We start from the raw sequence: 14,965 nt of genomic DNA, 5'->3' as shown, positions 1-14,965 counted from the left end.
AAATAAAATGCACAATAAATGTAACGTGCTACAGTCATCCCGAAACCATCCCCCCTACCCCGGTCCGTGGAAAAATTGTCTTCCACGAAACTGGTCCCTGGTGCCAAAAAGTTTGGGGACCGCTGGCTTAAAGGACTGAGCTTTGTCTACTCTCATTTTCCCTGTCCCCCTTGTGGTGGAAATGTGAACTGCGACAGGCCGGAGCTCTCTGGAGACGGTTGCTCTCACATTCAGGAATCAATGGGAAGCATGTTTAAACTTCTGATTCCTGGGCTGCAACTCCAGAGAGTCTGAAGCACCAGACAGAGAGTAGTGTCCAGAAACATGAAGTTTTTATCTGCTCCCGGGGAGTTCGGTTGTAGTGGGTCTTGGACCCCACTTTGAGAAAAGCTGATCTAAGGGTGAATGAATATCTATGAATCATTGGATATTGCGGGCTTGTTCTCTCCTATTTCCTGTTAGTGAAGGGCAAGTTTATGTCTTTCCAGTATGTAGGGAATGGCCCTTTCCCCTTTTAGTCCCTTGAAAAGCAGTTAAGACTTCAATTACTTTTAAATGAGAGAGTTACATCTAGTGCTTTGTAAGCCCTGTTAAGTAGAAATGAGAATGCTTGAACCAGGACATCTTTGATGTTAAAATGTACTATCCAGTAATTCATTGTTTGACTGTAATATAGTGGTGGGAGCTGAAGGGAAAAGTAAAGTATCTGGTTATTTCAGAGAAGAAAAATCTCATCTTGTCTTTCTTCCTCCTCCCTCACCCACTTCTTCTCAGATTGTGAAGTGGTCGGATTGTTGTTTGCCATTAGCTTGCAGACCTGGGGATCCTTATCAGTTAATCGCCAAAGCAAGTGTGGATGACTTCAGCAAGCTGGGAGTGGCGTTCCTTGAAGATAGACTCCAGGTGGCTAATGGACTGATACCCCAAAAGATCGTTTGTAAGTCATCTTCGGAAATGTTTTCATCATAGCAGGATGCCATTAGTTATGAGCTTAAGGATTGTTGTTTGGTATGACTTAAGGGCAATGCTTATTTGCAGCTTAATTCAGCCAGCAGTTTGTATAGAACCATAATAGTATAACATTCATACATGTGTCAGTTTTTTTTTTTTGAGGTGCTTATCCCTGACTATATCATTAGTGCTTTTCAAATTCTTAAACAAGGATTTCCCATAATTGCATTGTTCATGAAATGGCATGCAAATTTAGAACCCATATAATATTTATTTCACACACTCTAATACAGTATAACTGGTTTCTAGACCATAGTTTAACTGAATGGAAGGCATAGCCAGTGTTACTATGAAGTTCTAAATCTAACAGTTTTTTTTACTTAAAACATTTACAACTACATCATTTTGGGACACATCTTTTTTCAGGAAACACGCAAAATGTTCTTCCTTAATTAGGCTTAAAAGTAGGCTTTCCGGGACTTCCCTGGTGGCGCAGTGGTTGGGAGTCCGCCTGCCAGTGCAGGGGACGCGGGTTCGAGCCCTGGTCCGGGATGATCCCACGTGCCGTGGAGCGGCTGGGCCCATGCGCCACAACTACTGAGCCCGCGTGCCACAACTACCGATGCCCGTGCACCTAGAGCCTGTGCTCCGCAACAGGAGAAGCCACTGCAATGAGAGGCCCACGCACCGTGGCGAAGAGTGGCCCCCGTTCGCTGCAGCTGGAGAGAGCCCATGCGCAGCGACGAGGACCCAATGCAGCCAAAAATAAATAAATAAATTTATTATTTTTTTTTAAAAAAGTACGCTTTCCATGTCCATGTAAGTCTTTTTTATGTGTATGTATACACATATATATTTAAAAATTAATTAATTAATTAACCAATTAATTTCACTCCCGGCGGCGTCGGGTCTTCATTGCTGCGCACGGGCTTTCTCCAGTTGCAGAGAGCGGGGGCCACTCCCACTGCGATGCGCGGACCCCTTACTGTGGTGGTCCCCCCACCATTGCGGAGCTCGGGGTTCAGGCGCGTGGGCCCCAGCGGTTGTGGCACGCAGGCTCAGTAGTTGTGGCTCACGGGCTCTAGAGCGCAGGCTCAGTACTTGTGGCTCACGGGCTTAGTTGCTCCGCGGCATGTGGGATCCTCCCGGACCAGGGCTCGAACCCGTGTCCCCTGCACTGACAGGCGGACTCCCAACCACTGCGCCCCCAGGGAAGCGGATGTACACATATACTTTTAAAATTTTATTTTATTGAAGTATAATTGACTTACAAGAAAGTCTTCATTTGTATCTTGAGCCAATGAGTGTCACCAGCTCTGGAAATTTGTGAAAATCACTTCATTTCCCCATTGGCCATGTGCACGTGCCTAATACCATGCCAGACGTTTAGCAAGTGCTCAGTAAATGTTTTTTGAATCAGTGATTGTAAACTTATATTCCAGACCTGGGTCAAGATACTGGCAAGATCCTTCTCCCCGGTTGATCCAATGAAGCGTCCTGAGAGTGGCTTTTTCCTGGGGTGTGCATGGTTAGACTCTAGCTATGTGCCTTGTTTTTGAGTTTCATTATCATATAGGAGATTGATAGCCACAAAATTGAATCTGTAAGCAAGTGGACAAAATCACCTCTCCGAATCTCACTTTCTTCACCAGTCAATAAGGGGGTGTGAGGTTTTCCGACCTATATGGGAAAGGTGTGGACACGTGCGATTTTACTCGGGAATGTCAAGGGCACCCTCCTAGCAGGTGGGAGCAGTTACGTGGTTCCCAAGGAGGCCTCAGAGTTGGGGCAGGGGGGAATGAGGGCTGCCCTGGAATGTAGGTCGTGCATTGCAGAGAGCGCCCTGAGGTTCTGAGCTGAGCTGCATGACAAACCAGAGGGTTGATGGATTATCTTTTCTGTTCTCTTCAGCTGTGCACTTGCAGGACTCCGCTCTGAAGGAACTTAAGGATCAGGCCTCAGACACGCCAGCCCAGCTCCTAGAGCCCCAGCCTGAATCTTCTGTTGAGAGCAAGCCTGAGCTGGGGGCTATGGAGCACGTTGGCAGAGAGGACCGCCAGGCTCTGGGTTCCGCAGCCACGCAGGGGCAAGGCGGTGCCCTTGGGGGCGAGCCTGCTGGGGAGAGCGACAGAGGCATGGGCTCCGTCGAGCACTGTCACCTCCATCTTTCTAGCTGCCACGAGTGTTTGGAGCTTGAGAACAGCACCATTGAGTCCGTCAAGTTTGCCTCTGCGGAGAACATTCCAGATCTTCCCTACGACTACAGCAGTAGTTTGGAGGGTATCGCGTATGACTTCTGCCCCAAGAGAGAACCGAGGAGGGTCAACCTCACGGGAAAGGCACCCAACATCCTTCTCTACGTGGGGTCCGACTCCCAGGACGCCCTGGGCCGGCTCCAGCAGGTCCGGTCGGCTCTGGCCGACTGCGTGGACACCAGCTGTTACACTCTGTACCACCTGCCACTGGAAAGTGCTCTCAGGGACCCGTGGCCAGACAACTGCCTGTTGGTGGTCATTGCCGCGAGGGAGTCCGTCCCTGAGGACCTGTCCCGGAGGTTCCTGGCCTATCTTTCTCAGGGAGGGAAGGTACTGGGCCTGTCGTCGCCCTTCACGCTTGCTGGCTTCCAGGTGACCAGGAAGGCCCCGCTGCAGGACACAGTGCAGAGCCTGGTTTTCTGCAAGGCGGACTGGAGCCGGGTGAGGCTCAGCGTCCTGATCAGCGGCTGCGTTTACGAGGGGGGCCCCGGGGAGCCGCTCAGCCTGGGCAAGCTCCAGGGCCACCTGGAGAACAAGGACGAGGACAGGCTGATTGTGCAAGTGCCTTTCGGAACGTGCGGAGGAGAAGCTGTTCTTTGCCAGGTATGCAGGCCGGCATCCGTGTCAGGATCTTTGGGTCTCTTTGCTTGGATACGCTCTCGAAGGCCGTACTTGGAAAGGTTGGAGAGCCTGTGTGCTGGGGGGCGGTGCTTCTGACTTTTGGCTGGGAATTTTTGCTGATGGTGAGTAGCAGGCTTTCCTGTGAATATCCTGTTTCACCAAAAGACTTGTGATGAAGGAAGGAGGCAGAAGGTATTATGGCTAATTAAAGATTGCTGGTTAACCAAGAATTAGCCAAAACTTGTTTCTTGTCTTGATCTATACACTGGTAATACTCTTTCTAAAATCCATCAGTCCCCACTCTCTTGCCTCAAAGCACACTTTAGTTAATATAATCGAACTGTTATTTAATGAAGGGAGTTGAGTGCCTTGGGGTGGTAATTCCAAACAGTAGTAACTATCACATTAAAATATTGTCAGGGGTTTGTGTGAGTGCTCACCAACTGCTGGGATAGTGAGTGTTGAAAACACCTTCAGATCCTCAATTCCTTTATGATTTGTCAGTCTTAAAATCTAAGTGCTGAGAACAGTTTCAAATAAGAGAATATTGAAGTGATTTAGATTTATAGCAAATTAATACATAGGTGAGAAAAAATGGAAACAGAGATAAAAGGAAAATTTTACTTCCCTTCCCATGCTAAGGGGGCTCCTTTGGTTCATCTGCTGGTTCCACCCCCCCACCCCCCACATTCTTTTTCTTTTGAGCTTTTCGTTTGTTTGTTTAAGCAAATGGTAGCAGGATAGACTACTTCAGAATTCCTGATCATTTACTGCAAATCTTTTAATGCCTTTGGGCAAAAGTGTTTTTTTCCTTTTTGAATATTTACTTATTTAGCTGCTCTGGGTCTTAGTTGTGGCATGCGGGATCTAGTTCCCTGACCAGGGATTGAACCTGGGCCCCCTGAATTGGGAGTGCGGAGTTTTAACCACTGGACCACCAGGGAAGTCCCTGGGCAAAAGTTTTTGTTAGAGTTTAGATGAACACTCATCCTTAAGCATTTGATGATCTAATGGTCGTTTATTTTTTGGCTGCACTGTGCAGCATGTGGGAACTTAGTTCCCTGGCCAGGGATCAAACCTGTACCCCCTGCAATGGAAGTGCGGAGTCTCAACCACTGGACCGCCAGGGAAGTCCCTGATGATCTGATGAGAAGACTAAGTAGATGTGGATATTTTGCCCAGAATGGTTCCCAGGATGAGTGTAACAGATTTTGTTTTATTATAGGGATCTTTTTATTGAGTTAGTGAATTGTTTCCTTTTTTTTTTTTTTTGGTATGGTTTCATTTCATATGCTGTGTGTCTCTCCAGCCCTCCTAGAAATTAAGTCTCTTGGGTTTTCTGACCAAACATTCTTTAAGGGGGCATGAACATGTTCGCAGATGAACATGTACAATGCAAGCAGGTTTCATGTGGGCTGCAAACCACATGAATTAGTTTTTGGAGGCCTAATAAAGTTCCTCTTATCTTTTTGTCTGCAAATATGGTAACTATAGTAACTCAGAAAATCCACTTAAAACCCTGACTTCCTAGAGCCGCATTTCAGCTTTCAGCAGTGAATTTTACCACCCCTGTGCGCAGACTTGTACTAGAAAATTGATTCGGCACTGTTGCGATCCATTTCTCTGAGTTACATAGCAAATCTGCTTGCTGCACCATTTAAATTGACCCCGTTACTGTCATAAAATTTGATACGCATGCATTGCCCTAGGATGAAAGGCAATATGATGCAGCTTCAAAAATCAGATGCAGGGGATTAGAATGTCATTTTTGATTTTAAATGACTTCCAGTCTCTGTGTGACAGGGTCACTGTTTTCTTCTCAGGCCTGTGTCACTACCATACCTTGCTGCCGAGATCAACCAATAAATATTAGCACAGGCTGGTTAGTTTCCTCTTTCCCTGTTCAATTTCATAGTCTTCATTTTTGTAATAAATGGGGCAATGATGTAACCCAGTAAGAGGAGGACTTCAAGGACAAACCACAGCTGCTCAGTAGGTGGTGGTCTCACAGCCAGGGAGCTGACACTGAGACCTTAGGCAAGGCGTTCATCGTCGTACAGAAAAAGGAAATTCTGATGGACTGTTCTGCTGATCAGATTTGCAGGGAAAGTTTAAGGCTGTGGGTTAATGCTGACATTCGATTTATCAAATGGACCAGGAGTTTGGCATGAAGGTTGTGCAGATAGAGCCTGTGAAATGGATTTGAAATATTTTGTGTTCTTATTTAGCTTAGCACATAGCAGAAGTGGTTCTGCTTTTATAGCAGAGTTTCTCAACCATGGCACTGCTGAGATTTCGGACCAGTTCCTTCTTTGTTGTGGGGTCATTAGCAGCACTTACTGCTAGATGCCAGTAGCACCCCCCGTCCCGTCTGTGACTGGAGACATTTTTAGTTATGGCTTTGGGTCTTGTCTAAATAAATGCCTTAATTTTAGACGAAGCCAAGTTACAGAAATGGGCCCATCACTATGGTAACAGCATCACAGCCAGAGGACCAGGAGGGTGGCTGTGGCACGCACATGCGCTGGTGGCCGTTTTGCCAGATGGTTTGAGGTGCAGAGCCAGACGGCCTGTCTTCTCGCTGCTGTTGTAGAAGCACCTAACCTTGAAACCGACAATCGCACTTCGCCCACAATGTCGACAGCTGTGCTTTCTCTCACCTCCTGGAATCCGGAGGCCTGCTCGCAGGGGGAGCTCTCCTTTTCATCCTCGGCATCTCTCACTTGTGACAGGGACTTCTGTAGCACCCCACCCTGGGTGTACTCGCTCAGCCCAGGGAGTACATTGGCCATTAACCACACTCGCCCCCCTCCTTGGGCCCAGGTGGGGACAGAACTTGGTTCGTTTGATTTCTGCCACCTGTAAGAGGTAACCTCTGGACAGTCACATGCTCAGGTGAATTAAACGTGACCCGTTGCCGTGCTGATCGTCCGTCCCAGCACTGGCTTTGACCCCTGGAGATGAGAGTCACACATTTTGGGTAAGAATGCACGGTAGAAGGAGACACAGTAGGATTCATATACCTTAAAGGAGTTCGCTTTTCTGCCTCCTTCCTTTTCTAGGGCTATTTAGAGGACAGAGTCCCCTGCTGCTCGTGGCCAACAGGCTCAGTTGTGGGTGAGGCAGGCAGCCCTCAGCTGGCCCGCTGGAATGTGGGGACTCTGCCGGACAGTCCTCTGCAAACTTTTCAGATTGGCTTCAACTTTCAACAATTGGATTGTTTTAGACAGTATATCTGGGCAGTATTTTTGTTTTGGTTAAGGCTTGAGTGGGAATTGAGAGATTTTAAGTTGCCTGAAGGCTGGCACTATACTTTTTTTAAAAAATTAATTAATTAATTAATTAATTTTTGGCTGCATTAGATCTTTGTTGCTGCACGCGGGCTTTTCTTTAGCTGTGTTGAGCAGGGGCTACTCTTCATTGTGGTGCGCGGGCTTCTCATTGTGGTTGCTTCTTTTGTTGTGGAGCACGGGCTCTAGGTGCGCGGGCTTCAGTAGTTGTGGCTCACGGGCTCTAGAGCGCAGGCTCAGTAGTTGAGGCACAAGGGCTTAGTTGCTCCGTGGCATGTGGGATCCTCCCGGACCGGGGCTCGAACCCCTGTCCCCTGCATTGGCAGGTGGATTCTTAACCACTGCACCACCAGGGAAGCCCCTAGCACTATACTTTTCATTTTATTATAATGTTCTTATAACATCAGCTGGGTGCTCTGCAGGCAGTAGAATCCCACAGCTGACCCCTGGCAAAAGCAAAATGAAATAAAACATGGTCAGATTGCCCTTCTGAGTATTGAGTATTCTGGCAACCTCCAGGCTCTAATGCCCAGTTAAAATCTCATCTCAACAGAGCCAAAAGTTCTAGTACATTCCTTCATACCAAAACACAGACCATTGATAGGAAGGTTCTAGTTTGAGTCAGCTAGAAGTTCTGGTATGTTGGGATCTTAGTTCCCCGACCAGGGATCGAACCCACGCCCCCTGCAGTGGAAGCGTGGAGTCTTAACCACTGGACTGCCAGGGAAGTCCCGGAACTACTTTAATTTTAACTGTACGACAAAGCCTGAACTAAATACATGAAATTCCAAGTCTTACCAGGTGAAGGAGGGAGGTGGGGCAGCCCTTTCTGGAGTCCGCCAAACCCCACTCCTCTATTTGTATTCCTGCAAACACTCTTAAAGCGGTGACTAAGGCCACTCCCGTCCCCAGGAGTTATGACCAGTAGGTGGAATAGGAGCTTCGAGCATGACTCACTGTGCCTCCCCCACTTCAGCAGCAACTGTACTTGGGTCCTCAGCACAACCATGTTCCTAAACGTTTGTCGTATAACCGAGTTAAGTGACTTGCCCAAGGTCCCATGACTGATTAGTGATAAAATTCGAGACCTGGAAAGTTACTATCCAGGGTCATTTCCACCAGATCTTTTCAGCCATGATTTTAATGGGCTCCCTCGAATCTTTTTATTGCTTGTTGTTCCTTACCAAATATTCAGGTTCCGGGTTTATATACTGTTGATGATTAGAAGGATTCATGTTCAAGTTTTCAGAAAAAGTAGTAAAGCCACTGCTTTTCTTTATGTCGCTAAGTGCCTCTGATTTACGTCGTGGTGTCTTTTTCCCTCAGGTGCACCTGGAACTACCTCCCAGCTCTCCAGTAGTGCAAACACAAGAGGATTTTAACCTGCTCAAATCAAGCAATTTTAGAAGATACGAAGTCCTTAAGGAGATCCTGACAACGCTTGGCCTAAGCTGTGATGCAAAACATGTTCCTGCCTTAACGCCCCTTTACTTGCTGTCGGCAGCTGAGGTGAGTGTGTGCTCGGCTGGAAAGGGGCCCCCTCAGGTGCCCTTCTTCAGAACGGTGACTCTTCCCTCAGTCGTTGCCTTGCAGTGGGTTTCAATTTTGTTTTCTGTTTTGATTTTCCATTTCTATTTTGACTTCAGGTTTTGAAACCGTCTTAAAGTTATCCAAGTATAACTTATTTATTTGGTGTTTTATGTAAGGGAGGGAGAGAAGAACACTGGAGTTTAGAGGGAGTTATGTCTTAAAGTTATGGCCCTTTCCACTTGAGGGGGGGAAAAGGTCACTCTTTTTATATGTCAAGAGTGTATTTGGAAACCGCAATTTATTCAGTTGGGATTAAAAGCCTTTGTTTTGATTTGGGCCTTCCCCAGTGAATCTTTGGATGGGGAAATCACAACTTTTGTTTCTTTTGTGCTGAAGTCTGCCATCTTGTGGCAAAAGGGGCTCTGGATTTCAGTTGATATCTTTTACTTTTGTCTAAAGGGAAAATGTCATGGAGTTGGGAATGTATTCAGGAATTTTCCTGGCCTTTTGTCTGCGTTTGATGCCTGTGGCTGGTTGGGCAGGTTGCCACTTTCTCCAGGTGTGTCTTCTCAATAATCTTTTTGCTTTGCCAAGCTGTCAATTTCTTGTTGATTGTGGCAAATTATTTTGTGGGTCTATCTCTGTTTGTCCCCCCTAAATGGGGAAATTGTGAGTTTAGTGATGTAACTGTATAGTTTCAGCAAATACCTAATAGTCCAGGTGACTCTAAACACCAAACTTCCCTGCTTTGCCTGGAAAAGAACAAATTATACCCTCTATCCGAACCGTTTTAAAAGAGGAGGAATTCTCTTTTGGGTTATTCTCTGTCCCTTGGCAAACTTACTTTTCAGAAGAGACTAGAGCTATGAGTTCTCTGGGTGGGATGTGTTCACTTGGGGAAGACAGATATAGAATCTGAGAGCATTTAGGATTTGGATACCTTACAGAATTATTTTAGAACTAGATGAAATCGTATATATGGAAGTTCTGTGTAAATTGTATTATTTAAACCTTAGTGCAGGGACTTCCCTGGTGGTGCAGTGGCTAAGAATCCGCCTGCCAATGCAGGGGACACGGGTTCAATCCCTGGTCCGAGAATATCCCACATGCCACGAAGCAACTAAGCCCGTGCGCCACAACTACTGAGCCTGCGCTCTGGAGCCCGTGAGCCACAACTACTGAGCCCACGTGCCACCACTACTGAAGCCCGTGCGCCTAGAGCCCGTGCTCTGCAACAGGAGAAGCCACTGCAATGAGAAGGCCGCGCACCGCAACGAAGAGTAGCCCCTGCTCACCGCAACTAGAGAAAGCCAGTGCGCGGCAACAAAGACCCAACACAGCCACAAACAAACAAACAAACAAACAAACCCATTAAACACCTTAGTGCAATTATTATTATTATGTTATTGGTGTTGTTGGGAGATTGAATAAGTTAAAAGTGTATAATGTGCCTAATAAGTGCCTGGTGGCTGGTCTAAAAAGACTAAGTAATGTTTTTTTTTTTTGTAAATTTATTTATTTTATTTTACTTATTTTATCTTTGGCTATGTTGGGTCTTCGTTGCTGCGCGCGGGCTTTTCTCTGGTTGCGGTGAGCGGGGGCTCCTCTTCGTTGCCGTGCGTGGGCTTCTCATTGCGGTGGCTTCTCTTGTTGTGGAGCACGGGCTCTAGGCGCACGGGCTTCAGTAGTTGTGGCTCGCGGGCTCTAGAGCGCAGGCTCAGTAGTTGTGGCGCACGGGCTTAGTTGCTCCGCGGCATGTGGGATCTTCCTGGACCAGGGCTCGAACCCGTGTCCCTTGCGTTGGCAGGCAGATTCTTAACCGCTGCGCCACCAGGGAAGCCCTAAGTAATGTTTTTAATTTAAAAAAATTAAAAGTATAGCAATGGATGATTTTTTTTTCACAGTCATTGCATTTTCATTGCACAATTTTTTGAGCCAGTCTGCCCTCTTCTTTTTCTTCTTTTTTTAAAAATTTATTTGTTTATTTTATTTATTTATTTTTGGCTGCGTTGGGTCTTTGTTGCTGCAAGCAGGCTTTCTCTAGTTGCAGCGAGCAGGGGCTACTCTTCATTGCGGTGCGCAGACTTCTCATTGCAGTGGCTTCTCTTGCTGCAGAGCACAGGCTCTAGGCACGCGGGCTTCAGTAGTTGTGGCTTGCGGGCTCTAGAGCGCAGGCTCAGTAGTTGTGGCGCACGGGCTTAGTTGCTTCGTGGCATGTGGGATCTTCCCGGACCAGAGCTCGAACCCGTGTCCGCTGCATTGGCAGGCGGATTCTTAACCACTGTGCCACCAGGGAAGCCCTGCCCTCTTCTTAATGGGTGTTCTTGGGGATTAATGGTATGACTTTTGTTTGCACCTTCATCTCAGGCCTCAAAGCTCCACATCATTTATCTCTGTTCTATGTGTCGATAGAAGAAGCAACAGCTCTGTTCTGTGATTTATTAAAAAGTATCAAAATAAAGCCAGTCCTCAGAGCTTCAACACTTAAAGAGGACCCATTTATAGACCTCCCACCTTGGAGGGATGGGGCAGAGCCTTGAGGGTGAGGGTTTCTGGTCCCCAGGGGAGGTGGCTGTCACTCTCCTAGACCCTCTCCCTCCCTCCTTTCCTAAGCGTGGAGGGCTGAGGCTGGACCTGTGAGGGGTGCCTGCCTGCTCCGAGGTCAGGGAGCGAGCTAGACCCAGGCTTGCCCCTGGCAGTGCTCCCTGACCTTTCCCGTGAGTTCTTGTGATCATTGCTGGTCTTGGGACTTGGGCCTCCTGACTCTTGGACGTCGCAATGGAGAGGAAAGAGTGACCTGCTCTCTTGCTATTTTCCTGTGAGCAGAGGTTTGGAACTCTAGGCTTTTCCATCTTCTTTAGAATGGGCATAACCTGAAATACCTAAGGCTTTGTATTGTGTGTCTGCGTATGTTACAATACACAGTAGATGCTTCATATTTTTGTCCTTCTGGCTCTTTAAACTGCCTGGGGGTGGGAGGATACATTTTCTCCTATTCATTAGTAACCCCCTTTCACAAACCATGGGAATGCAAAGCTTCAACAATATTAAAGCAAATATTTATTCTATATACACATACAGAAACACTCCACACAGACCCCAAGCCGACCAAGCCCTTTATTATATAAAAACTTTGGAAAAGCGTAATTTTGAGCCATGTTCACTTCTCATTTCGGGCCCTCCACTTGGTCTGGTTGATCTTAGGTATGTATCCTATGGACTACTTTCCCTCCCAACTGCTTCTCTCTGAATTCTGCTTTACTTTGGGAGCCCAAGGAACTGCGTGCGTGAATGAACGTATGATTGTTACATATGTATATCCTTATTTCTTTTTTTTTTATTTTTTTTTATTTTTAAATTTATTTATATATGGCTGTGTTGGGTCTTCATTTCTGTGCGAGGGCTTTCTCTAGTTGTGGCAAGTGGGGGCCACTCTTCATCGCGGTGCGCGGGCCTCTCACTGTCGTGGCCTCTCTTGTTGAGGAGCACAGGCTCCAGTCGCGCAGGCTCAGTAGTTGTGGCTCACGGGCCTAGTTGCTCCGCGGCATGTGGGATCTTCCCAGACCAGGGCTCGAACCCGTGTCCCCTGCATTAGCAGGCAGATTCTCAACCACTGCGCCACCAGGGAAGCCCCCCTTATTTCTTAATGTTTATTAACTCCTCTTAGAAGACCCGGAATCTGCTGTAGAAGGAAATGCGAGAATTCAGGGTTTTAGAGGTGTGTTTTCCGGAGTACAAGTGCTCTGAAGGATTATTGTGCAAGTGCAAAGGTGGCTACTCGCCAACTGTCATGGTCTTTCTGGAGGCAGCTGGGCGGGTCCTCCTCGTCCTTCTGATGCCGAGGTGGAGACATTTCGGAACACCTTCTCGTCATTGTGCTGGTGGCTGAGTGTTATAGATACGGATGACAGATTGGGAATGGAATTGGATCATACTTTCTATTCTGAGCCTTCTTAATAGATCTCCTTGCTCCCCATGGAATTAAGTTACACGGAGAGGATCCTGGCATCCCATCACCTGTTACATACGGCCCATCTTTAGGTTTCTCACCTGCCTTTTGGATTAGATGCCTGTGCTGGCTGTTTGTTTTCTTTCTTTTTTTTTTTTTCTCACATCTTTATTGGAGTATAATTGCAATGTTGTGTTAGTTTCTGCTGTATAACAAAATGAATCAGCTATACATATACATATATCCCCATATCCCCTCCTCTTGAGTCTCCCTCCCACCCTCCCTATCCCACCCCTCTAGATGGACACAAAGCACCGAGCTGATCTCCCTGTGCTATGCAGCAGCTTCCCACTAGCCATCCATTTTACATTTGGTAGTGTATATATGTCCATGCCACTCTCATTTCATCCCAGCTTCCCCTCCCTTCCCCCCCGCCTCGACCCCATGCCCTCAAGTCCATTCTCTACGTCTATGTCTTTATTCCTGTCCTGCCCCTAGGTTCTTCAGAACCATTTTTTTTTTAATTCCATATATATGCGTTAGCATATGGTATTTGTTTTTCTCTTTCTGACTTACTTCACTCTGTGTGACAGATTCTAGTTCCATCCACCTCCCTGGCTCTCTGCTTCTTGCTTCCTGTAAAATACTCTGTGCTCTTGGGGATCAGAGATCTCTCACCACACGGTGTCGCTGCTGAGCCAGGCTGCCTGGTGAGCAGGCAGAACTATATCCTAGAACTATAAAGTAGCTCTTCAGAGATTTGCTTTTTTTTTCCTCTCTACATCAGTTTTGCATAGTATAACTTAGTAATTTTCCATTATATCGGTGGCACTTTTTTTGGGCCTGTAGAAATTATTTCATAGTCACAGTTAATAATATTCATCTTTCATTAAACATTTACTGTGTATTAGGTACTCTTATAGGATGGACTGTGAAAGAACAAAATAAACACACTAGTTATCTAAATAGTTTTACTGCATACCAGCTGTGTTTATACAGTTTGGTGCCTGGACACTCGCTCTTTATACCAAATAGCACACAAGATTTATGAGGCATCTATGTGCTTCCATATTACAGTGATATAAATGGAAAAAAGATAGCATGTGATCCAAGTAGGAAAAAAAACATTCACCCAAAGTACAGTCAGCCCTTGGCATTTGCTGGAGGTGTGTTTCTGAGACCTTCTTTGACACCCAGGCACCACAGTAGCATGTGATTTCGCTATAAAATCCAGTCACGTGTGACTTCATGAGTGTCACCATGCATGACACCATGGGGAAACAAGGTTCCGCTGAGGTACAGATGCTGGGTGGCCCAGCTGGACTTCTCTGACCGAGGTCTTCCCATTTAATCGAATCTCCCAGGGGCAGGATTGAAATTCAGGCCTCCACAAAATTAACGATATGTTGTAAACCATAAAATACATGAGCACACATACCCCACACGCATATGTCCATAGAAAAAAGACTGGAAGGAAATACAGTATATATGGGGGGTATATTTCAACAAGGTCTGAGTATCTGATTTCTTATCTATTCCACTGCGGTCTGGGTTTCCTTTGGTGAGATTCAGGCTCAAGTTTTAGCAAAATGTCAGCAGTCTGTGGTGACACGTCAGCCTCATTTACGAAAAGGAGATCCTAAAACAGTGACAGTGTTTTTTTTCTAAGCTCTTTTACAAATTCATGTTTTATGTATTTTTTTTTTATGACATGAGCTCTCTGAGAAATGTACCTCATCCCTGCAGTTTTCTTCTAAGTGTATTCATCTGGGAGCAAACTGCAGTCACTCTCACAGGAGTCCCCTTTGATGTCAGGAGGCATCTCTTTAAACCTTCTGATGCCGTGGACAGGTCCATCTGCCTCGTCAAAAGTTGGATGCTAAGTGCATAACTTACACAAGGAAGTGTAACCTTTGTTGATTTGCCTAACCATAAAATCTTGTTGCTATTTTGTAGCAACAAAATAGCATTAAATCTTGTAGACTTAATGGTGATTTTATTAAATTTTCAAAATTTCTTTGTATTTTCCAAATACTCTGTTATGAACATGTATTAATTTTATAATGAGCAAAACCAATTATTAAAAATTAAAAAACAAATTACTGTATGTCATTGGACTTTGAAGGCATCCCATAAATGGTCAAAACTTGAATGTTAAAAGGCAAGGACCCTCTTGTCGATATTGATATTTTATTTAATATTTGACACCTATATTAATTATTTTAAAAGGGTTGGCTTTGTTAGTAAATGGCTTTACTCTGGCTACGACTATTAGGTTTACTTTTGAGCCCTCAGTTCGGCATGTGTGCGTCTCAGGGCCTCAGCCGTCCATTCGCTCCCGTGGCTGGAAGGGGGCTACTGGTGGTTGT

At 46.1% G+C, this 14,965-nt stretch overlaps 1 protein-coding gene across 2 annotated transcripts in view; it reads left to right on the top strand.

Moving 5' to 3' along the window:
- HLCS (holocarboxylase synthetase) overlaps positions 1–14,965 on the top strand; it is a 196,586-nt gene that overhangs the window by 19,494 nt on the left and 162,127 nt on the right. For both annotated transcript variants that reach the window (XM_057545542.1, XM_057545543.1), the window contains exons 3-5: positions 775–937; positions 2,863–3,809; positions 8,444–8,626. In XM_057545542.1, coding sequence (XP_057401525.1) covers positions 775–937; positions 2,863–3,809; positions 8,444–8,626 — 1,293 coding nt within the window. The remainder of the gene's footprint in view (positions 1–774; positions 938–2,862; positions 3,810–8,443; positions 8,627–14,965) is intronic.

The sequence above is a fragment of the Balaenoptera acutorostrata genome, chromosome 4 (assembly GCF_949987535.1).
Source record: "Balaenoptera acutorostrata chromosome 4, mBalAcu1.1, whole genome shotgun sequence".
Taxonomy (NCBI): Eukaryota; Metazoa; Chordata; class Mammalia; order Artiodactyla; family Balaenopteridae; genus Balaenoptera; species Balaenoptera acutorostrata.
This window is presented reverse-complemented; position numbering and strand designations above follow the sequence as displayed.